Here is a 23,796-nt window from a genome sequence, read left to right on the forward strand (position 1 = left end):
GCGCGCGTCAGAGCGCTACGCTATGACGACGAGATGTGTTGTACTACTATGGTAACATACCGTCAATATAACATAGCGTCAGCGCTATAGCACTCATAGCGCTGGCGCTCTGTTTGACGGTATAATACCGTAGTAGTACAATACATCTCGGTGTCATAGCGCGGCGTTAGTTTAGCGCTCTGAAGCGCGCTAAGTACGCGTTCTGTTTGATGAAGGCTTAAACGTGTAGTAATGGTGCTTTAATTACTGTTTTGCATCCGTAAAAGCGCATATGTGGGAAAATGAAACAGTCGCTTGACATGGCTTTTCGGACTCTTCCAAAAAGTCCACTAAAGTCTCTGTAAATAACTGTCATTTTACTGTGACTTTATTTCATCCCATCTCACCTCATTTTATTTAATTTCATCCATATCATTTTTTACTTTACATTATTTTTCATTTAACAGAGTACAAAAAAAATTAGTTTGTATGATGTGATACTTTCGCCTTTCATATTGAAAAATGGAACTATTACTGTCATTACATTAATGTCTAATGTCATTTTCTGTGAATTTGAGGTTATAAATTGGGATTAATGTAACGGAAAAAACACTGTTAGTTCATAATAACAATGAGTGAAAACATAGCTACGAACCTTTTCGAGGCCCAAACGATACATGCCGATCACAAAGACCTTATTCACGATGTCGCGTACGACTTTTACGGAGAGAGAATGGCCACTTGTTCCAGTGATCAATACGTAAAGGTACATTCTTTATATTATTTTTAATTAGAGTACGTACCTTTGTTTTACGTACGTATAGTTGTAAAACGCAATTTTTTTATACTTCTGGTAATTTACGAAATCTTTGTTGCTTCGTAGTAATAAGCAATCGTGAAAGTTAATAATTTAGAATATGTAATTTTTTATCTTAGATATGGGACACAGACGGGCATGGAGGCTGGCGGATGACAGCGAGCTGGAAGGCCCATCACGGCTCCGTTTGGAAAGTTACATGGGCCCACCCAGAGTTTGGACAGGTCATTGCGACTTGCTCCTTTGATAGAACAGCTGCTATTTGGGAGGAAGTGGGTATGTGGAACCATTTGTTCATACCATTTAGCATTAAATTTATTACTTTTTCTAGATGAGTTGTTTTATAATTTATTTTATGTATAACTAGCTTACCCGGCAGACTTCGTAGTGCCTCAGTTGATAAATATAAGACCTAAACTTTTGTATAAAATAAACTTAAAACAAACAAAAGGGATCCGTCTGACGGGGGACACATCAAAGGAAAATCAAAATTATTATATTTATTTAATTCTGAGTATTTTTAGATTTATTCACCTTTTAAACCTTCTCTGGACTTCCACAAATAATTCAAGACCAAAATTAGCCAAATTGGTCCAGCCGTTCTCGAGTTTTAGCGAGACTAATGAACAGCAATTCATTTTTATGTATATAGATTATAGTATATTCTTACAAGTTTTCGCCACAGATTACCCATTTTTTGCAGAGTGTAAGGTGTAGGGTGCCTGCTTTTCATAGGTTTGCATCATGGTACATTCAATGTACTTCTGAAAACTTTCATTAGTCTTTTGTATTGGGTAGGACAGACTGAGATCTTAGATCTCATATCACTTAACATGAGGTGGGCCGTGAGCTCATCCACCCACCTAAGCAATAAAAAAAAGACAATCTAGGAAACCTGGCTTGGAAGTTGCAAAATAATATAAATTTTAACAGACACAAAGTGTGAAAGACTGTGATCAAAGAATGGCCTATTTAATCATCTTTAACACCATTACTAGTCATGCAGAGATATACACAAGCCAAGTGCAGAATAGTAGGAGTATGTACTTCAAAATGATTGGTTCAAATAAATATGTATTCAATATTGTATTCAGGTGACACCACAGCAACAGGCTCTGAAAAGAGTTTACGTACATGGCTGAAGCGGTCAAACCTCGTTGATTCAAGAACTTCAGTAACAGATGTTAAATTTGGACCCAAACATTTAGGTCTACTTCTAGTAACATGCTCAGCTGATGGCATTATAAGGTATTATGTTGAACCATAACACTACACATCAGTAAAACCTCCTGGTACTACTTATTTCAAGCATAAACTGATAGCTACTACCACCCTGCCTATTTCTGCAATGAAGCAGTCTTGTTTTCTAATTTGTAGGCTGTTTTACTAGATGGTTAAGAATTTGGGCCTAAATGTGAGTGATGATTTATGCAACAATATTGGCAGCTACTAATGTAGTCTAAGCTGCATTACCTGTTTTTCTACATTTTCAACAATTAAATTCAGCTAATTACCATTTTCATTTGAATTAATTCTGTGTCATTCTAGATAAATAGTTAACCTCAGAATCCACATAAGGCTATGTTGTTACTGGTATAGCAATACTGCTCTTCATCTTCTCATTTTAATCTGGTTGAAGCGAAAACAACATTTTGTTTGATTTACAGAATATATGAGGCTCCGGATGTGATGAATTTGGCTCAATGGACCCTCCAGCATGAAATACCGACGAAAGTTTCAATCAGTTGTTTATCGTGGAACCCTTCATTGTCTAGGTAGGTATAGTAACCGGCAAACTTCTTGAGCAAATGACCTTGACTGCGCAGAACCGAATTTTAGATCACTTTGGTGGTGAGGGTGAGGCGCGACGGCAGGGGAAATCGTATCGAGCGCGTTATTGGTAGATCAGTCGAACCTTGCGCCCCGCACCGCGCCCTCTTTCCGCTTGCTCCCAAAAGTACGCTTGCGTACAGTAAAAAGTCTATCGTTATTAATTGTTAAGTTATTTGTTATAATTACTTGTTGACTTTGTTGCCATTGCTTTATGTTGAGTGTTTGTTGATTTTTTATAAAAAATACACTATGCCGCGACAAACTGGTGTAGTATTCAAAAGAAAGGGTAGAAAAATTGTGTACGACGTATATTGCTTCATTATAAAACAGGGGAAGAATGATATGGATAAAGTAAAACAGACTTCGGAAGCAAGAAAAACATCAGTGAGTACTGTTTGGTGCATTATTAACGAAGCTAAAGGCTCTGGCTTGCTCGCAGTGTTTCGGACTCCGGGTAAGAAAAGATCAGGGAAGAAGAAAGTTACCGGAATGGATTGTTTCGTTCAATCTGTAATAAAAAGATGTAATCATAATAACTACATAACAAGCAGCGAAACTCCGTACCGTAGAAAGGCTTCGAAAAATTTAAAGAAGATATACATTTTAATGGCTCGGAATGAAGTTTACGACGAATTATGAAAGAGCTAGGCTTCAGATGAAAAAAAAAACAGAAAATAATCGGAAGCTGGTAATTGAAAAAAGTAACATTCGATTACTACGAATCGAATATCTTAAAAAAATAATTAATTAGACAAAAAAGAAGATCGAACGACCGAGTTGTAAACTACACCGATGAGCCCTATGTCGACTCATCACGATGATGGCGACTCGGGTGATGAAAACAGTGATGATGATGATGGTCAAGATTATGATAACGAAAAAAAAATTACAAATAGCAGCTTCGCTTCAACTGAACCAAGACCTGGCAACAGCTCTAGTTTTGACTTAATAGAAGGAATATCTATTTTACCCCAAGATTAAATTATTACAATTATTAACCTATATTTTTTGTTGATGTTCTAATAAATATATAAATAAATACATATGTTGATTTTAATAATTTAATTGCATTATGACGCAGCGTAAATAATGTTTTTGCACGTGAGTGTACCATGCGCGAACTTACCCCCACTACGTCAACAAATGCTCAAGAAGTTTGACGGCTATTATATGTATTTGTATTGTCATTGCAGGTAGTAAATAGCCCATCTGATCGTAACTGGATATAGTTATTTATGTAGAATAAGTAGTCAACAACAACAACAGTCAACAACAACAACAATAATAACGTGTAGTCAACAGAGAGCTCTTTTAACTCCCCAGATACTCATAAAACAACAGGGAATTTAGTTTAGAGGTTGAGAGTGAGAGTATGAGAGATTTTTTGGGAGCAAAACTGTTTTTACTGTGTAAAATAAAACTGTTCTGTTGGCTTGTTTTAATGACTACTTTGTAATATAATTCTTCAATATTGCATATTTTTTTCTAGGGTAGGAAACCCACCAATGTTGGCAGTAGGCAGTGATGAACCTAACACAACAAATGCCTTAGCATCAGTGCCATCTGATAAGAGCACAGCTTGCAATGGAAAAGTTTTTATTTATGAGTAAGTATTGATTTATGATATGTTTTTGAATGTAATTTATGAAGTGTAACACATGGGTTACATGTATTAAATATACACTAATTTTTTTTTTTTTAACTTGATAAATTATACTTTTCATAAATTATACTTTTTATATGTAAATATCTGAAAGTGGCACCTGTGACAGAGAAGCTGAGGAGTGCACGTTTGGGATGGTATGGACATGTGATGAGACGAAATGAAAATGAGGTTGTTAAGAGAGTGTTAACTAGGAATGTGGAAGGATTTAGAGGAAGAGGTAGACCTAAGAAGAAATGGATGGATTGTGTGAAAGACGATATGGGTAGAAGGGGAGTGAGCGAAGAAATGGTATATGATAGAAGAGTATGGAAGAAGAAAACATGTTGCGCCGACCCCAGGTGACTGGGAGAAGGGCAGGATAATGATATATATGTAAATATCTAAAATACTTATTACTTGAAATAATGATAATTCTAGACAGTGACTTGGATGTGCTCCTGCTATTGACAATGTCTACTGTTAGCAGTGATTTAAAACTACCAGTATTTGTATTTAATGTAGATTTGCAAATTTTTATAGTTGTCTATAGCCCGGGGAAGATTTTTGTCATAGTTTGGAGAGTATAAAAGGAAGATCTTCAACTGAGTGGGTGATATTGCTTGGTAGACAGACAGACCGAACGTATTGTGTAAAAAAAAAAAAAACGATGTGTATTGTGTGCCTAATAAAAAATTAATAAAAAAACAAAATTACTAAGTAAATAAATTTGTGTTCAGATACAGTGAAACATCTCGTCGTTGGACCAGAACGGACTGTCTGTCATCCGTCCAGGAGCCGGTCAACGACCTCGCCTTCGCTCCCAACCTCGGCCGCTCGTTCCATCTCCTCGCCGTAGCCGCCAAGGACCTGAGAATCATTAAAATTGAACCACTTTCGTGAGTACCTCATTATCTTGTCATTGACATGACTACAGATGATGCAAAGTGTAAAATTTCCGTTAAAATTCACAGAAGAGCCGGTAAGCAAATGATGCTTAGGAACCATCTGAAAATGATTCATTTCTGTGGCACTATAAACAGAACACCAGCCAGATAGTCAGATCTGGTTCAGAAAGTGGTTGGTGGTAGTGAGAGAGAGAGAGAGAGAGAATACCCTTTATTGCACACCAAAACACAAGTTACATTCAAAAACAGTCAAAAAGCAGATAGATTTGTAACAATAGGCTAAAAGCGATCTCTGCCAGACAACCGTTTAATTTAGAGAAATTCTGGAAATTATAAAAAATATAGCAGGTATGTTACTCTATACCTGGTAGTCTATACCATGCGGTCCATGAAACAGGTATGTTCGTCTATACCATGTGGTCCATGCCACTCATGACCAAACACTATGGAGGAAAATTACATGTGGTCACGATCTTTAGCGGTGTGGGAACGATGAAGACGATGAAGAAGAGAGAATAAATATTGCATGACTTTTGAGCACTTTTTTTTTATTGCATAGATAGGTGGACGAGCTCACAGCCCACTTGGGGTTAAGTGGTTACCGGAGCCTATAGACATCTACAACGTAAATGCTGCCACCCACTTTGAGAAATATAAGTTCTAAGGTCTCAACTCTCAAGTATAGTTACAGCGGCTGCCCCACCCTTCAAACCGAAACGCATTACTGCTTCACGGCAGAAATAGGCGGAGTGGTGGCACCTACCCGTGCGGACTCACAAGACGTCCTACCACCAGTAAAACCTTTGTTTTGTGTATTCTATTTAGTTTGCACTCGTTGGAATACAACATTTAAATTATTATTGTGACGTTACAGTGAATCGTCCATCTCCGCGAACGGCTTGGGCGTGCGGTTCAAGAGTGAAGTAATGGCGGCCTTCGACGAGCACTACTCGTGCGTGTGGAGGGTGTCGTGGAACCCCACCGGGACGCTTCTGGCCTCGTCGGGGGACGACAGCTGCGTCAGACTATGGAATAGTAAGGAATGACAATAACCATGTCAATCGTTTAGTTGAATTAAATTTTACTTGTTTGATATCTATTCCAGATGTATAGTTTCCTAAGACATATTCTTCGATCATCGAATGTAGAGTTGTAAACGAAGGGTATGATCTCAACAAGTAGTTTTTAAGGATGTGACAACCATTGAGAGTTAGACCTCCTTGGGTCAACAAGTGAAATGTTCACTGAACTTTTTTGTCTACGGTATGACTCACTGACATATGGCATTGTTGGAGATGATTCCGTTGTATGCACTTTGCCATAGTCAGAGTACATCCCTGTTGAGTTGTCGGAATTCAGTTTTGATTCTTTTGATGTATTTTCAAATGAGGTGTGTGAAAGCAGTTCTGTGCCGAAGGTTGCGGCTTAGCTGTGCCGTTATTTAACCCACAGACACACCTCACTGAGTTTCTCGCCGGATCTTCTCAGTGGGTCGCGTTTCCGATCCGGTGGTAGATGCTGCGAAGCACTGCTCTTGCTAGGGTTCGTGTTAGCAACGTCGTCAGGTTTGAGCCCCGTGAGCTCACCTACTAGTTAAGGTTACGCTGAAATAGCCTCTCAAGGCTCTCAGCTTAGGTAGGAATAAAAAGATTCGTGGTGTCGTGGGACACCGGATAGGAACGAAGTTCCTTATTATAAAAATATTAATTTTAAGTTCTATTCGAGGTATAAAGAAAATAAAACTGGAGGTTTCGCAACAACCCACGGTCATTCGGTAACGTGCGAACTTATTGTGGTACACTTCATTCACGGTTGTTTGCATAAGAGTTAGTGTATTGCGCAAACGAATGCTCTCAGATTGTGGTCAATTAATGACAAAAAAAATTGTTATTTTTTGTATGTTATTACAAAGTTAAGTCGTACACTGTGTGCATTACTAATAAAAATCTTACGTTACGGACGTTTTTTCCCGGTTAGGGTACCCTTCCGCATCGTCCCATAATGAAGTTTGTTCCAAAAAAAAAAGCCGTTATTATTACTGATGTGGTGGGACTGGCAAAGTAACGGTTATTGGTTTTTACAGTGCAATACTTGAACCAGTGGAAGTGCGTGGCCGTGTTCAAGAATGAGACGGTGGGCGGAGACAGCGCGCCCGCCGCCCGCGCGCACACCGCCTACACGCGCCTGGCCGCCATGGCCAACCCCGCGCACATGCCCGTGCACTGACGCGACAACAGGTGAGTGTCATTTTTTTTTTCTCCTACCTACGCCGAAAGTTCGGTTTTCCTCCCGCTGTACAGGGAAGAAAGTGTAACTTTTCCTCCCTGGGTACTGACAAGTGCGCATGCGCGTTAGTGTTTACGTCTGCTCTCACGCACCTAAAATTCTCCGCCATTATTGTGCTCGGGTAATTTGTAATATTGTGTTTAGTGTAAAAGTGAAATAAACAAAAGGCAATAAAATTTAATACTGAAGTATTAAACAAAGATGAGTTCATCAGACAGTTATTATTCAATTAGTAGTAATTTATTTAAAAATTAAAAAACAATTAAATTTCTTTTTTTATGAGTATGGGGGGCTCCGCCCCCCCCTACCCCGTGCCAGGGCTTCGCCCCTGAACCCCGGCTCGGTACTCCACGAACTTTCGGCCTGGTAGAAGAAAAAATAGTATGAGCACCGCGGGAAAAAAGTAGGACATCTCATCCCGCGTGTTTGCAATTTTACACGCGGGATGAAATGTCCTACTTTTCTCCCTTGGTGCACAATGTACTATATTTTTATTGCTTAGATGGGTGGACAAGCTCACAACCCACAACAATTAGTAAACCATTATCGACCCTAAATAGTAAACATCCATCTTTATATTTCACATCATCATCATCATCATCAGCGCAGAGCTCCACTGCTGAACACCATGGCCTCCCCACAGGTTCGCACGAATACATCATCATCATCATCATTCTCCTGCCCTTCTCCCAGTCTCCTGGTGTCGAAACATGTTTTCTCCTTCCATACTCCTCTATCATTTCATCGTCATCATCATCATCAACATCAACAGCCCACAGTCGTCCACTGCAGGACATAGGCCTCTCCCAATCCACACCACTGAGCCCGGCCTGCGGCTCTCCTCATCCACATCATGCCGGCCACCCTGCGGAGGTCATCGCACCACCTAGGCTATCATTTACCTTTTTTTTATTACTTAGATGGGTGGACGAGCTTACAGCCCACCTGGTGTTAAGTGATTACTGGAGCCCATAGACATCTACAACGTAAATACGCCACCCACCTTGAGATATAAGTTCTAAGGTCTCAGTATAGTTACAACGGCTGCCCCACCCTGCAAACCGAAACGCATTACTGCTTCACGGCAGAAATAGGTAAGGCGGTGGTACCTACCCGTGCGACTCACAAGAGGTCCTACCACCAGTAATTACGCAAATTATCATTTTGCGGGTTTGATTTTTATTACACTATGGTTATTCCTTCACCGTGGAAGTCAATGGTGAACATTTGTTAAGTACGTATTTTATTAGAAAAATTGGTACCCGCCTGCGGGATTCGAACACCGGTGCATCGCTACACACGAATGCACCGGACGTCTTATTCTTTAGGCCACGACGACCAATTCGAGATATTCGCCTAATTTGGCCTAAAATGACTGGACTACACGTGTCTCGCCCGCCGTCGCATTCGACGAAGTCAGGGCAATGGCTGCGCCAATTCGTCCAATGAAAATCGTAGAAAATATGATAAACGCATTTTCTTCATAATAAAATTTTATTTTCACAATTACTACATTCACTGAAAACACGTTTCTACTTTAGCGGCGCTGTCCTTCTCAGTCTTTGTAATGGAGTCGATTCTCGGTCACGTCTCGTTGAATACCATCCAACCTTGAACATTTTGAATCAATTACACGTCTTCTTCATAACCAACAGTGTTAATGGCTATTGTTTAATAAATGTGGACCTCTACAACGAGCCCATTGTCACGCGGCCTGATAGGGCTTCTCCCAATGGGGAGCCAGCCCAAATTGATTAAATCATTTTGATTATAAATTTTCACCAAAAGTGCCAATGTTATAATTCACAAATAATAGGTGAATGAATTTCTTAAATTATCAATTAAAAAGAAAATGATTAATTAATAGAATTAATTAATTGTATTGAGCAATCTTGATAAGATTAAAAAAAAAAATACTTTCAATATTTTGCCGCCCTAAAAAATTTGCCACCCTGGGCACTTGCCCCGACTGCCCCTACTGTAAATCTACCACTGTCTGTAGGTCACAGCGTCACCAGTACCGACAGCATAAACACATAAATAAAATATAGAAATGTATTTCGTTACCGGCAATGCTCTTTCGCTCTTGCTATGGCTGTTCGATGAAGAGTGAGGACTCGTGATGTTCCTGTGAAAAAAAAAAACACATTTCGGTTTGTGACAAAAATAAGTTTTTTTTTATTGTTTTTAAAACATCAACGTTTTCGTATTAATTAATGCACGTATTTCTTGTGAAACGGACTTGTATCGGCGAACAAGTCCGCGTATTGTCTAAATGTAAACAAGAGTTTTATTCCTTGCACTCGAGCGGTGAGGTATCGCTTACCGCATGATTTAATTATAAACGACAAAAAGAACGATAAGAACATCAATCAAAAACGTATTGTTACACCAGAAAGAGTTCACGCCATCTGTCGTCGAATAGCAGAAACGATTATCAAAATAACTAGTAATATCGAGAACGCTAGAGAAGTGTAACGCCATCTATTATCAAATATCGGAAACACATATCGAAACGACTGGTCTTGCCGGAAATGTTCTCGATAATTGCAGAGATGTCGTCTCGACTATAAAAGCGTTGCAGAGATGGCACGAAGGCAGTTAGTAATCTGGAAGCGAATACTCGAAGCGAAACAGCGAACGGATTACCTGAAGCGAAGCGCTTTCGCTTAAAATTCACATCACTTCACAAAACTTACTCACTTAAAGAAGTGAGAATTTTAAAGTTTTCGTTGAGTGTTCCAAGTGTTTAATAGAGTTTTAATTTGTATTTCGGTGCAAGTTTTATTTATACCGAACTCGAGCGCGTAACAATACAAACAGGACGTCAATCATCAAAATTAAATAAAGTAATTTCTATAGTTTACACAGTGCATCGAATTTCCGCACCAAAGCGGATACTCAACTCTCGCGTGCAAAGGGTCAATAGTTACGTCCACGGATTCCTGATACGGATATCAGGAACTAGGAATTGTGGTTTGTGACGAATCACGAAAATTCGTAATGAGCTCAAGTTAAAGATATATCTATATAAAAATAGAAATATAAGTAGTATAAGTATAATTGTAAATAGACATGCTTTAATAAAAATTGACTTCAAATCACTAAAAACAATAATCATCGAAATCGGTTGGCGTGATATTGAGTTATTCATCTATTTGTCGCGCACGTACTTATTGCAAATTTAAGACTTATATGGTTTTCTCATGGATTTCCAATTTTCGCGATTCGTCAAAAAACGTATTTTATAGTTTTTTTTTTAAAGTAAACGATAAATGCTCACCCCAAAGAAGCTCTTTTAATGGAAGTCGCATTACTTTGGTACAAGATCCGGGGTGCAGCGCTCAACAGTTCACTCGTTCTCCAACTAACAACAGAGACGTGCCGACAAGATGAGTTATTTGTGCATCATAATGTGTCACAGGACAAAATCACCAATTAACTAATTGGAGCCTTGTCAATTTACAAAAAAAAAATGAAATTAATTTTTTGGGAAACTCATTAATGTATTACGATAATTTCAAAATAATATATGCTAATGATTAGAATTAATGTCTTAATTGCGTACGAAATATATTCGTTAAGAAAGAAAAAAAAAGAAAAGAAAAAACAATTACATATTAGGCTATAATTCGTTGCTCATGACATTTATTACTGGTGGTAGGACCTCTTGTGAGTCCGCGCGGGTAGGTACCACCACCCTGCCGATTTCCGCCGTGAACCAGTAATGCGTTTCGGTTTGAAGGGTGGGGCAGCCGTTGTAACTGTACTGAGACCTTAGAACTTATATCTCAAGGTGGGTGGCGCATTTACGTCGTAGATGCCTATGGGCTCCAGTTACCACTTAACACCAGGAGGGATGCGAGCTCGTCCGCCCAAATAAAAAAAAATTGAAAACAATTAGTAAACCATTATCAACCCTAAATAGTAAATAGCCATCTTTATTTTTCACATCATCATCATCAGCGCAGACTTCCACTGCTGAACATCACGGCCCCCCCACAGGTTCGCACGTCCTTATCGTGTACCCGCTCAGATACATCATCATCATTATCCTGCCCTTCTCCCAGTTACCTGGGGTCGGCGCAACATGTTTTCTCCTTCCATACTCCTCTATCATATATCATTTCTTAGCTCACTTCCATCTTACCCATATTGTCTTTCACGCAATCCATCCATTTCTTCTTACATCCTTCCTTTACATCCTTCCACATTACCTTACCTTACCTTACATTCTCTTACCAACTTCATTTTCATTTCGTCTCATCACATGTCCATACCATCCCAAATGCGCGCTCAGATACATTAATCGAATAAGAATGAACTATGTTGTACATATGTCTGTTTGTTTGATCAGCTCGTGGATCAGTGCTACTCACCTCGGCAGCGCGTCGCCTGCCTTCCTGTAAAACTGCGTCGAAGCATTCCCTACCCTATTAGGGCAGCTGTTAAGTCTAGGTTTCAATTCATCAATGATTTTCCTCGTCGTTATAACCCTGTTGTTTTTTATTGTCTCCATATTGGAATGTTCGTCGATACTGGGCAGTCTTGAAGACAAACAGTCACCGTTATCGTACATTCTAGACGGTGGGGGTTTGACTCTGTTCTGAAGTTTTACGTCGCTCTTTTCAACAGCCGATTTGAGGCTCGCTTGGAGGGCAGTTTTAGGAATTTCAATTTTACTGCCTAGACTTTCGGTCCTCTCTTGCTTGGCGCGATATTCTGGTGGCGACAAGGGTCTAGCTTCGATGCTATTCGGCGACCATAATAAGTCTGTCCCTGGCAAAGCCCTCATGTTGAACAAGTGCGCCTTAATGTTGTACATGCCGGCTGTCGAGCCGAAGGGGTCAGCTTTTATTTGCGCAACCACGTCCATTATCGTTTGACCACACAGCTCTGATATTTGCCTGTAAATCTAAGCGGTTTCGAGTTACAAATTTTATGAAATATATTCTTTTTAGACGCAACTAATGTGTAAGGTGCTTAACGCGTTTCGAGCTAAAGGCAACACCTGCCTGCTTCCGGATGTGGATTGTTGAGCGAAAGGGGTTTTAGTCGGTTCGACTAAGGCAGGGATCGGCAACCTGTGGCTCGCGAGCCACATGCGGCTCTTTGGATATAAAATTGCAGCTCTTTAGTTTCCAAACGCAAATATTATTTTATTAAAAAAACATTAAAAAAATGTTCTGAATCGACTAACGAGGATTGGGAACCATTTCTATCTCTCAGCCTATTGTTGTAAGGAAATGTTAAATTGTTTTCATTTTTTACTTAAATGATAAGTGATTATCTAATAATACCAAATATAATATCTAATTTGTTGTAAAAAATCCTACTTATATAAGAATAAATAGATATTTATCTTATGAATGTTTTTTTTTATCAAAAAAAATTATTTATGCAAGTACGTAATTGTTGGCAAGAAAAAAAATTGTGGCTCTTTGAAAAACTGAAATTTAGTCAATTGTAATTTTTGGCTCTTGCGACTCAGAAGGTTGCCGACCTCTGGACTAAGGCATACCTGTCATCGATCGGTATAAAAGCCCGATCAAGCTACCTCAATTGTTATAAAACCGGACAGACTGGTATTATGTATGACCCTTAATCCCTAAGTCGCAGCACTACATACAATATAAAAGCTTTCGTTCCGATCAGACTTAAAGGGTAGCAAATAGGTTTTCGCCGACATTGTTGAATACAACCTTGACCCTGGTCAAGTCATCTAGTGATCTCACCTCTCTGTTAGTCTTGGGGTCTATAGTGGCAAACGGATGAGTCTTCATTTTCATTCCTGGTCGTTTCAGCCATCGGTGGCACGCTGCGTCGTCGATCCTCATGCGGAGGTCCACATTCGGTTCCAGCAAGTGTTGTATGAAAGTTTTGCAATCTGTGACGTGAGATTTAGAATGTCGTTTGACGAAAATTATGTAAGACGCCCGGTGTACTCATATCGACTGATGTAATTAGTGGAAGAGCATGGATCCATTAAGCAGGTCATAGTTTTATGCATGATATCGACTGATGTAATAATGGAAGGGCATGGATCATTAGACAGGTGATAGTTTTATGCAAAATACGTAAGGCACTACGTGTTGTGGACCACATTGGAACAATAGTGTTTTCTATCTGGGGATAGGTTCTGAGAGGCATTACTCTTATAAGGGCTAACAAGCTCCCAAAGGATGAGCTCCGAAAGTTCACCTACTAGTGAGCGCGTATGTAATGAGCCCTTTAGCTACCAACGATTAGGGAGGAAAAAACAATGCGTAAGTACCGTGTTACTTCAGAAATCGGTTGATATTTAGAACTCCTGCCTCTAAGGGACCTACCAGTCCCGATTAAATCAGAAATTTGTCTTTGCCCTTTACGCGTTAATTTATAGAAAGTCTTAACGAATTAAAACCCGTTGGCAGTAGACAGCGGTTTGCCTTTGCCATTGGCATTGCTGATGTCCATGAGCGACGGTGATCACTTAATTCGACTTTTATTTTTTTTGATTGGCGAACAAAATCAGGACTTCTTTCAAGGTTTCTCGAGAGATTTTTTCCTTGAGTTATATGAAGATCCGATTTTTCGATTTATTCATAATAATGCATGTTTATTAGATAGTGGTGTTGACTATCAGGTGGGCGATAAGCTGAGCCGGCAATAAAAAAAATACTAAATTCACGTAATGTGTTTTGTTCACAGATCAATCACAGCAAGCAGATAAACAAGAAACAGAACGATAAATTAACGCCATTGTTTTTTTGTTTAACTCTAATCCAAAATGTTTAAACCGATAACTCAAATTGGATTATCAAGTTTTATATCCGAGAACTAATTGAAAAGCAGTTTCTGCACGTCGTATATTAGAAAGAGACCCGATTATAGTCGCTCTCTTTCGAACATTTTTGCAGTGACGTCATCAGTCGCACGACAGAGACAGCGACAGCTGGTGGTGTCCATCGATTCCAATAACATGAACTTTATTGCCGCAAACTGCGTCGTAATCATTTAACGTATAAAAATAATATTAAAATGTTTTCTAATTACAATTTAAGTCTTTAGTGAATAAGATATTTTTAAAAATGAATAAACTTTTTTTTTGAATTTCCTTTCGTTTTTTTTTATAACGACTATGACGTTCCTTGAAATATAGGAATATATGATGGTTCTCGTGATAACACATACGCCGCCATCCTTCAAATCAGATATGAAAAAATAAGTATTTTTAATTTACTCATTCACCAGCGCCCCGCCCGCGAATCGAGTAGAATTCAACCATACTATAACTACTATTTATAGTTTAAATATACTACTATATATACTGCATTGCATTACTATACTACTTTTTTGCCACTTATCATCTGGCTTTGGAATAAACTCCCCCACGGTGTTTCCCTTTTTTTTCCCCTACCTATGCTGATAGCCTTCAGCTGATATTTCAGCTTCACCCTAACGTGTGTAGGTGAGCTCACGGGACAAACCGGAGTGTTGCTAACACTGACCCTAGCAAGAGCAGTGCTTCGCAGAATCTTGTGACTTGTAACTATACTTGAGACCTTAGAACTTATATCTCAAGGTGGGTGGCGCATTTACGTTATGGATGTCTATGGGCTCCAGTAACCACTTAACATCAGGTGGGCTGTGAGCTCGTCCACCCATCTAAGCAATAAAAAAAAAATCTACTGCCGGATCGGAAACGCGACCCACTGAGAAGATCCGGCGAGAAACTAAGTGGGCTGTGTCTATGGCTTAATTCGCTAACCGGTGAGGACGGTGACCGGTGCTTGTGGTGCCTAAAAGCACCGTTAATGGGGTGTTGTTTCCCGTTCTATGAAATGTCCTTCAAATGAGGCTTGTGGAGTGTACTCAATGGTAGGCAGCAACTTGGCCGTGCACCTGGCATTGCTGAAGTCCATGAGCGACGGTGATAACTATTTTATTTATTGCATAGATGGGTGGACGAGCTCACAGCCCACCTGGTATTAAGTGGTTATCGGAGCCCATAGAAATCTGCAACGTAAATGCCGCCACCCACCTTGAGATATGAGTTCTAAGGTCTCAGTATAGTTACAACGGTTGCCCCACCTTTCAAACCAAAACGCATTACTGTTTCACGGCAGAAATGAGCAGGGTAATTGTACCTACCCGTGCGGACTCACAAGATGTGATATCACCAGTAATTACGCAAATTATGATTTTGCGGGTTTGATTTTTATTAGACGATGCTATTCCTTCACCGTGGAAGTCAATCGTAAACATTTGTTAAGTACGCATTTCATGAGAAAAATTGGTACCCGCCTGCGGGATTCGAACTCCGTTGCATCGCTAGATACAAATGCATCGGACGTCTTACTCTTGAGGCCACGACGACTTCAAACTAACTACACTAACACGACACTAACCATCAAGTGGGCCGTATGCTCGACTGCCTATAAAGACCATAAAAAACTAGTTGCGGCAACGTTAATCGGTGTTAGAGAAGAATTTTATATCGTAGCTTGAATCTGGATGTGAATGTACAGTAGCTACAGCTGATTGACCTACCGTTAGAGACGCAGGCCAGGGCCGCCCGCTGTTTCCTGGTAAAGCCGCGGGCGATGGCGGCGCGGAGCTGCGGGCGCGACCCTCCGCCCAACCCCCCGCCCGACCCCGCGCTGAACGGCAGGCCGCCCGTCACCATACCATACACGATCACACCGCTGGAAAGTGCACGTCGCCATTACTGATTAATTAACTGGGTGGTGCAGTAATTGGCGCCCCAGACCGGACCTGGCCGAGAGTGGGTCGATAAACATTTTTATGATGAATTTGTTCATTGTCAGAGTGTTTAATGTATACCTAAGTATATACATTAAGGACACAAAAGAAAAACCATTTAAAAAAAAAAAAAAACTGTAGCGGATAGCCATCATACAACGCAAGATAATTGACAGATGCCTGAATCTCGCTTACGACATTTTCAAGATAAAGCGCATATATACAAGTTCCGAACAACAACATTCGGACCGTCGGTTTACCGAGCAATATCATCCGCTCGGTGGAAGATCTTTCCTTTCGTCGTATATTCCTACAACTGGTGACCCCGACGTGATCAATCGCAGCCTTCTGATTCATCATCAGCGCATCAAGAACTTCAGCTACCACAATCCCCGCATTCTCGCAGATAAAAGCAAGCCATCGACAGTCGTCCCACAGCAAGCTCTAGCATCGCAGCCTCAACAGGACCATCGCAGCCGACTCACCGCGCTTCCTGGCCCTACGGCACGCACCTACACTGCCTCATCGCGCAGCATTCAAGCTCAGTCTCGACTCACCGCAGACTTCGAGCAGCACTGGCGACAATCACGCAGCATTCAAGCTCAGTTTCGACTCACCGCAAACTTCGAGCAGCACTGGCACTTGCAAGCTAATCTCAGCACGGACAACGATAACTAAAATGACACGACCTCCGGTCTCGGAGGGGAGTGATGTGGCGGGTAGCCATCATACAACGCAAGATAATTGACAGATGCCTGAATCTCGCTTACGACATTTTCAAGATAAAGCGCATATATACAAGTTCCGAACAACAACATTCGGACCGTCGGTTTACCGAGCAATATCATCCGCTCGGTGGAAGATCTTCCCTTTGTCGTATATATTCCTCCAAAAAACCATTTAAACATTACAAAATTTGTGATTCTTAAACTCTAATCAATGGACTCTAATTCAATATAGACACTAAAATAAATCACTAAACAACCAGAATAGAGAAAGTAACAGTTTGGTATTCTCTTGACTCAAAGCACATATTTACCAAGACTTAAAAACAACGAGTAGCAGAAATCGTGTCCACGAGTACCTTCCCTCACGAACGCCGCCAAACGAATGAATGTTTCGTTTTTTTTTTCCTTCCTAAGTTGATGGTGTAGAGACCATGTCGTGTCACTGAGCCAGTAGATGAGCTCACGGGGCTCAAACCTGACGATGTTGCTAACACGAACCCTAGCAAGAGCCGTGCTTCGCAGAATCTGCCTGCACCCGGATCGGACCCACGCGACCCACTGAGAAGATCCGGCGAGAAACTCAGTGGGCTGTGTCTGTGGGTTAATTTACTCACCGAGCCCTTCCTCGCAAGCGACGGGTTCGACGAGAACGATGACTGGAAAACGTTTCGTTTTTTTTTTTTTTTTTTTTTCCTACCTAAGCTGAGAGCCTTGAGAGGCTATATCAGCGTAACCCTAACTTTTGTAGGTGAGCTCACGGGGCTCAAACCTGATGACGTTGCTAACACGAACCCTAGCAAGAGCCGTGCTTCGCAGAATCTACCACCGGATCGGAAACGCGACCCACTGAGAAGATCCGGCGAGAAACTCAGTGGGCTGTGTCTGAGAGTTAATTTACTCGTCGAGCCCTTCGTCGCAAGCGACGGGTTCGACGAGAACGGTGACCGGTGCTTGAAGTACCTAGAAGCACCGTTAGTGGATCGGGAGGATCCGAGATGACGTGTTTTGAGCGACGTCGACTGCTTTCCATTCTGTCCGCAGGATCGGGAATGTAGTTTCCGGCGGCCACGATGAGAGGGTTCTCGTGTCGTGCCGCTTTATCGAAGTGGCGCATCGACGCCGACTGCATATACTTACTGGTGGACTCTAAGTCCAGGTCGTCATGGAGGTCGACGTTCCTGACGAACCACGGGGCTCCGACGGCTATCCTGCAAAAACGGGATTGAATAATTTGGAATGACTTTAAGTGAGTGCGGGCCGCGTGAGCGAACACTACACTTGCATAGGTCATGACGGGGCGTATGCAAGTTTTGTAGAGTGTCACCTTATTTCTAAGGGACATTTTACTTCGCCTACATATCATCGGGTAGAGACGTCCTAGAATGAAGGCGGCACGGTCGCGTACCGTCTTGATGTGAGGGCGGAATGTCATCCTACTGTCGAGGGTGACGCCTAAATATTTGACCTTCGGGGCCCACGGTATGGGCTGGTCGAACATCGTGATTGGGCGAATGGCGGGAGTGGAGGTGTTGACGCGCCTAGTCGGGAGGGGGATGCTCAGCGTGGTGTTCGGAGGGCGACCCCTTTTGAAGAGCACCGCTGTGCTTTTCGTGGGGTTGATGTCGATGCGCCACTTCCGGAACCACTGTCCCATGGTGGTAGCTGCGGTCTGAAGTCGTCGATGAAGCAACGCCTTCTTCCTATACGAGTAGTAGATGGCGGTGTCATCGGCGAAGAGCGCCAGATGGGTCTCCGGAGACCGGGGTATATCATTGATATACAAACTAAATAGTAACGGGGAGAGGGCGGAGCCTTGCGGGACTCCAGCTGTGACGTGACGGAAAACGTTTCGGGCAAAGGCGTTGCTTTTTATAGACATTGTACCCCTCTACATTATTTTTACAATCGTGTTTTTTAAATATACATTTTTAAAAGTACTAGTGGTCTCGCAGCAGTCGAAATTCGACTATAATTAGTTGAAATTATAAACTTGAATATTATTAAGGTTCTATTGTCAAATACTATTATATTTCTATGATCATAGATTTCGCCAAGACTACACTATATACAAATAATATTAAAGGCAAACAATATTAATATGTGTGTCGTATACATAGTAGCGTGCGTAATGTTTTTTTTTTATTGATTTAGTGTATTTTTTATGCATAATTAAAAAAATAATAGTTTCTGCACTCCTCTATATTCTCTATAAGTGTGGGAAATTTTATACTCCTCCGTACGCGCAATTTTCTTTAATAGGGATACAAAGTTTTTGCTTTACGTACTAAGATATAGATACTAGCTGACCCGGCAAACTTTGTGTTGCCTTAAATAAGATTTCTAGGGAAATTTTAGTGTAGAAAAAAAAACCTCATTCAACCACATAGTACTTCATTAGGTATAACCAAAAAAAAAAAAAATTTTCCAAAAAATAAAAATAAAAAGTAAATGTTTGGGGTGGATAACCCTTATCACTTAGGGGTATGAAAAATAGATAGTAGCCGGTTCTCAGACCTACTGAACATACTATTGATACACAAATAAAACCAAAAAAACATGGCTGAAAAATGTATAGTATATAGAGAATTTTATATATTAGATATGTATCTAAATCAGTCTCTGGTTCTCACAGTACAAGGAATCCAACTTTAGGGTCTGACGTTCTTATGCGACTTCTCCCTCGTTTACACAAATATTCTACGAATCCTATTACTAGTGGGGGGACGTGCTCTGTTTAAGTCGTTTTAAGTGGCTATTCGAAGGGAGGTTTTACGATCATTTCAACTCACATGCTCCAGAGGTCGACTTCCGGCCCGTATTTCCTTCCGTCGATGAAGAGTTCCGGCGCGGCGTACTCCAGGGAGCCGCAGGGCGTCCTCAGCCCGCCGCTCGAACTCCAAAGATTCGATAACCCGAAATCTTGAAACACGTAACGTATCTAATACGCACTTAACAAACGTTCACGATTGACTTCCACGGTGAAGGAATAACATCGTGTAATAAAAATGAAACCCGCAAAATTATAATTTGCGTAATTACTGGTGGTAGGACCTCTTGTGAGTCCGCACGGGTGGGTACCATCGCCCTGCCTATTTCTGTCGTGAAGCAGTAATGCGTTTCGATTTGAAGGGTGGGGCAGCCGTTGTAACTATACTGAGACCTTAGAACTCATATCTCAAGGTGGGTGACGGTATTTACATTGTAGATGTCTATGGGCTCCAGTAACCACTTAACACCAGGTAGGCTGTGAGCTCGTCCACCCATCTAAGCAATAAAATCTTCAAAACGCAATGGGAATTAAGTGGTTAAGGTGCAAGTTCTACGTACTGACAGTTAAAGGAAAGAGCAACAGTTTCTTATGGGATTATTGCTTGTAGTTGTCTGCTTAAAACTAAGCGCGCATTTTCAGTCGCACGTACCTATGTCTATTACAGGGGAATGAATAATTATAAACTTACCGACTATTTTTATAAACTGCTTTGTACTGTCCAACATGATGTTTTCCATTTTAAGATCCCTGTGTTTAGAGACGTTACATTTATTAATATGTACGATATTGTATGCGTGTTTATCGAAATACGTTTGGAGGGGTTTGAAGAATTTTCATCATTAGGTAGTTACAGCTATTTTTTTCCCTACCTATGCTTGATAGCCTTGAGAGGCCATTTCAGCTTCTCCTTGCGTGTAGGTGAGCTCACGGGGCTCAAACCGGAGTGCTGCTAACACGAACCTTAGCAAAGAGCCGTGCTGCGCAGAATCTACCACCGGATCGGAAACGCGACCCACTGAGAAGATCCGGCGAGAAATTCAGTGGGCTGTGTCTATGGGTTAATTCGCTGGTCGAGCCCTTCGTCGCAAGCGACGGGTTCACGAGGACGGTGACCGGTGCTTGTGGTGCCTAAAAGCACCGTTAATGGATCAGGAGGATCCGTAATGACGCGCTTTGGGCGACGTAAACGGTTTACCATTCGGACTACAGGATCGGGTATGAGTAATAGTTAAGTATCTAACAATGTATTGGAATAAAAAGGAAGAATCTAACGCACTTACCGATGCACCACGGCACGCGCATGCATGTGCCGAACGGCGGAGACGAGCTGTGCGGCGAGAGCACGTGCCCTGTGCTCGGGGAGGCCCCGCGCGCCCCCGCGAGCCCCTAGCACGTGCGAGCACAGGTCGCCGCCGCCCGCCGCCTCCATCACCACGTAAAGGCGCGGCCCGTGCTGATCACCACACACAAATACACCAACGCAGTAGTATCGGGTCGTAGGACCTCTTGTGAGTTCGCACGGGTAGGTACCACCATCCCGCCTATTTCAGCCGTGAAACAGTAATCCGTTTCGGTTTGAAGGGTAGGATAGCCGTTATAACTATATGGCGGCATTGAAACAACTCAAGGGCCGGTTCTTTGCGAATCTACTACGAGAGTAAAAAATATTCTTAGGGAGTATTAAAGCCTATTCCATGTTTTTAGACGGACGGGCAAGCTGATGTGGTGTTATCACCAGCTGTTAATGTCGTCAGCCACCTCGCGACGTGAAAAGGGTCGCACCGAAATAGGTTTTTACCATCATCGTTTCGTACAAAGCAGCGATGCAAGGATGCCGCAGTCTCGCCATCACTCTTGGTTCGCGATGCAGGTTCCTGCGTGCGTATTCCTCTTTTATACATGTTAGATCTATCACTTTAACTGCCACCTGAAAGGCAAGGATTGACGACACCTTAGTAGTACTGTATTGGTGTAATGTACGAATTTTTTTCTACCTATTCGTGTAGCCTCGAGGGGTTATTCTAGATTCGCCGAACTAGTAGGTGAGCTCACGGGGCTCAAACATGACGACGTTGCTAACACGAACCCTAGCAAGAGCCGTGCTTCGCAGAATCTACCACCGGATCGGAAACGCGACCCGCTGAGAAGATCCGGCGAGAAACTCAGAGGGCTATGTCTGTGGGATGAAATTAACATCGGTTCATGCGCTGTTATATTGCCTTAAGAGGCATACGAACGTGTGACGCGGTCATGGTTAATAGTTTGTGTTTAGACTTGTTATAGGCTTTGCTTGAAGACGCGTTCAGTTCTATTCCACTTTCGTAGAAATTGAAAAGAATCCTAGTTGTACAATACTTGAGTTCGGTGGTAAAATCAGCTGGCACACAGCCCAATTTGTTTACCTTGTTTATTTAATTAGCCCAGATTCCTGGTGGGAGGATCTCTTGTAAGTCCGCACAGGTAGAAGTAGTAATGCGTTTCGGTTTGAAGAGCGGGGCAGCTGTTGAAACTATACTGAGACCTTAGAACTCATATCAAGGTGGGTGGCGGCATTTGACGTTATAGATGTCTATGGGCTCCGGTAGCCATTTAACACCAGGTGGACTGTGAGCTCGTCCAAACATCTATGCAATAAAAAAATAAAATAAAAATAAGTTGTGAATGATAACATGGTAGAAATGAAATATTATAAATTTTTCATAGCTCGGGCACTCGGTGAGACAAAATACCGCAATTGTCGTGCTAGTTCACATGTCAATGCATGGTCAAAAAGAAATGTATTGCCCCTGTAGGCAGACAAGCACACCGTCCACCTGATGATGAGTGGTTACCATCGCTCGTGAGCATCAATAATGCTAGGGGCAGAATCAGGCCACTGCCTATGTGAGCAAGTCTTAATTTATATACACTCGTGTACGCCAGTTCAATGTTTACGATAAAATATAATTAGATTCTTTAATGAATACCAAAATATTCTATGATTCTTATTTCGCAGATACTTATTTTTTAATTAAAATGAAAACCTAATTAATGCACCGAAACACACACAGGTGCATAAACCTCTAAAACCATTAATATACCTTTTCTGTATTGTGTCGGTAAATGGGAATCGGATGTCTTTTCTAATAGATTAGTAGCACGGTGATCCTTAGATATTTCCTTACCTTAGCGCCTATAATTCTGTGTGTGGCCTCTTCGACGCGTGCGAAGTGTCCCTTCCCCAAAACTCTGCCGGTCATCAGATAGTTCCCAACACTGTACACTTGACTCTTACTCTTTGTCATGGCTCTCATACTGTTCACACTTTAATTTCGATGCATAATATTTGTTTACGATAAAAATTAAGAAAAATTATTTTAATATCACACGGCTCTTATTTACTTGTAAACTTCATACAAATGTCTAATCGGCTCTTCATTTGTTTAGTTGTTCGAAATCGGAACGACCGTCGACTTGACATTTAATTGGAAGCACTATTTATATCGAATCGATCCGAGACTTACTGGTTTTCGTAAGAGCTTTGTCTATTTTATAATGAGCCGGTATTACCGCGCCGGGACCACGGCTATTTCTTCCGCAAAATTATTCGTGTTCCGCTCGCGAGGGCAGCTTTTACCATTTCGAACCAAAGTCTACAGACGAGTGTCGATATGCACGACGTCTAAAGCTTTCGTTGGCTGGTTAGCATCAGATCAGTTGAAGGCTCCTTCATCCGAAGGACTAAAACTAAAACTTCCGTGTTGCGATATGTTTGCCTTGCCTTTTATTTAAGACTAGCGACCCGCCCTCGCTTCGCTTTGGAAACTGTAATTTATTATTGATTTCTCCACTATTTAATGGATGTTATTATACATATAAACCTTCCTCTTCAATCACTCTATCTATTAAAGAAAACCGCATCAAAATCCGTTGTATAGTTTTAAAGATTTAAGCATAGGGGAAAGTGGGGGATATACGAACACCTAAGGGAAAACTTAAATAAAACAATGGAATTTAATCACAGATTTTTTTAATTTTTTTAATTATAAAGTTTACTTATCTGTCTAACTTATTCACTAATCATCATTTATATATTTTTAATAAATTGC

The 23,796-nt window shown here is 41.3% G+C and overlaps 2 protein-coding genes across 2 annotated transcripts; one reads left to right on the top strand and one right to left on the bottom strand.

Annotated features, from left to right (window-relative positions):
• Positions 1 to 157: 157 nt before the first annotated feature.
• On the top strand, positions 158 to 14,561 carry Nup44A (nuclear pore complex protein Nup44A). The gene is made up of 9 exons (XM_089735409.1): positions 158 to 745; positions 916 to 1,072; positions 1,891 to 2,044; positions 2,464 to 2,571; positions 4,119 to 4,235; positions 5,012 to 5,170; positions 6,054 to 6,214; positions 7,263 to 7,416; positions 14,156 to 14,561. Exons 1-8 carry the CDS (start codon positions 611 to 613, stop codon positions 7,403 to 7,405), a joined length of 1,134 nt encoding a protein of 377 aa, XP_089591535.1. The 5' UTR covers positions 158 to 610; the 3' UTR covers positions 7,406 to 7,416; positions 14,156 to 14,561.
• LOC114250420 (serine/threonine-protein kinase NIM1) lies at positions 8,947 to 23,408 on the bottom strand. Its single transcript, XM_089735407.1, has 11 exons — positions 22,873 to 23,408; positions 21,507 to 21,635; positions 20,989 to 21,161; positions 20,397 to 20,455; positions 19,728 to 19,857; positions 15,998 to 16,152; positions 13,201 to 13,352; positions 11,845 to 12,380; positions 10,749 to 10,832; positions 9,533 to 9,593; positions 8,947 to 9,075 (listed from the first exon to the last, which is right to left on the bottom strand). Exons 1-11 carry the CDS (start codon positions 22,999 to 23,001, stop codon positions 8,998 to 9,000), a joined length of 1,686 nt encoding a protein of 561 aa, XP_089591533.1. The 5' UTR covers positions 23,002 to 23,408; the 3' UTR covers positions 8,947 to 8,997.
• Between the last annotated feature and the right edge of the window lie 388 nt (positions 23,409 to 23,796).

The sequence above is a fragment of the Bombyx mandarina genome, chromosome 19, assembly GCF_030267445.1.
Source record: "Bombyx mandarina strain Sakado chromosome 19, ASM3026744v2".
NCBI classification, from domain to species: Eukaryota; Metazoa; Arthropoda; class Insecta; order Lepidoptera; family Bombycidae; genus Bombyx; species Bombyx mandarina.

Bases quoted from the DNA above. Each gene is read 5' to 3' on its own strand.
- LOC114250420 (XM_089735407.1), bottom strand. From the start codon at position 23,001: ATGAGAGCCATGACAAAGAGTAAGAGTCAAGTGTACAGTGTTGGGAAC. The intron at 21,636-22,872 runs GTAAGGAAATAT...CTTGCCTTTCAG, and splicing joins ACAGAATTATAGGCGCTAAG to GTGGCAGTTAAAGTGATAGA. The intron at 16,153-19,727 runs GTGAGTTGAAAT...TGCACTTTCCAG, and splicing joins GAAGTCGACCTCTGGAGCAT to CGGTGTGATCGTGTATGGTA.
- Nup44A (XM_089735409.1), top strand. From the start codon at position 611: ATGAGTGAAAACATAGCTACGAACCTTTTCGAGGCCCAAACGATACAT. The intron at 746-915 runs GTACATTCTTTA...TTTTTATCTTAG, and splicing joins CCAGTGATCAATACGTAAAG to ATATGGGACACAGACGGGCA. The intron at 6,215-7,262 runs GTAAGGAATGAC...TGGTTTTTACAG, and splicing joins CTGCGTCAGACTATGGAATA to TGCAATACTTGAACCAGTGG.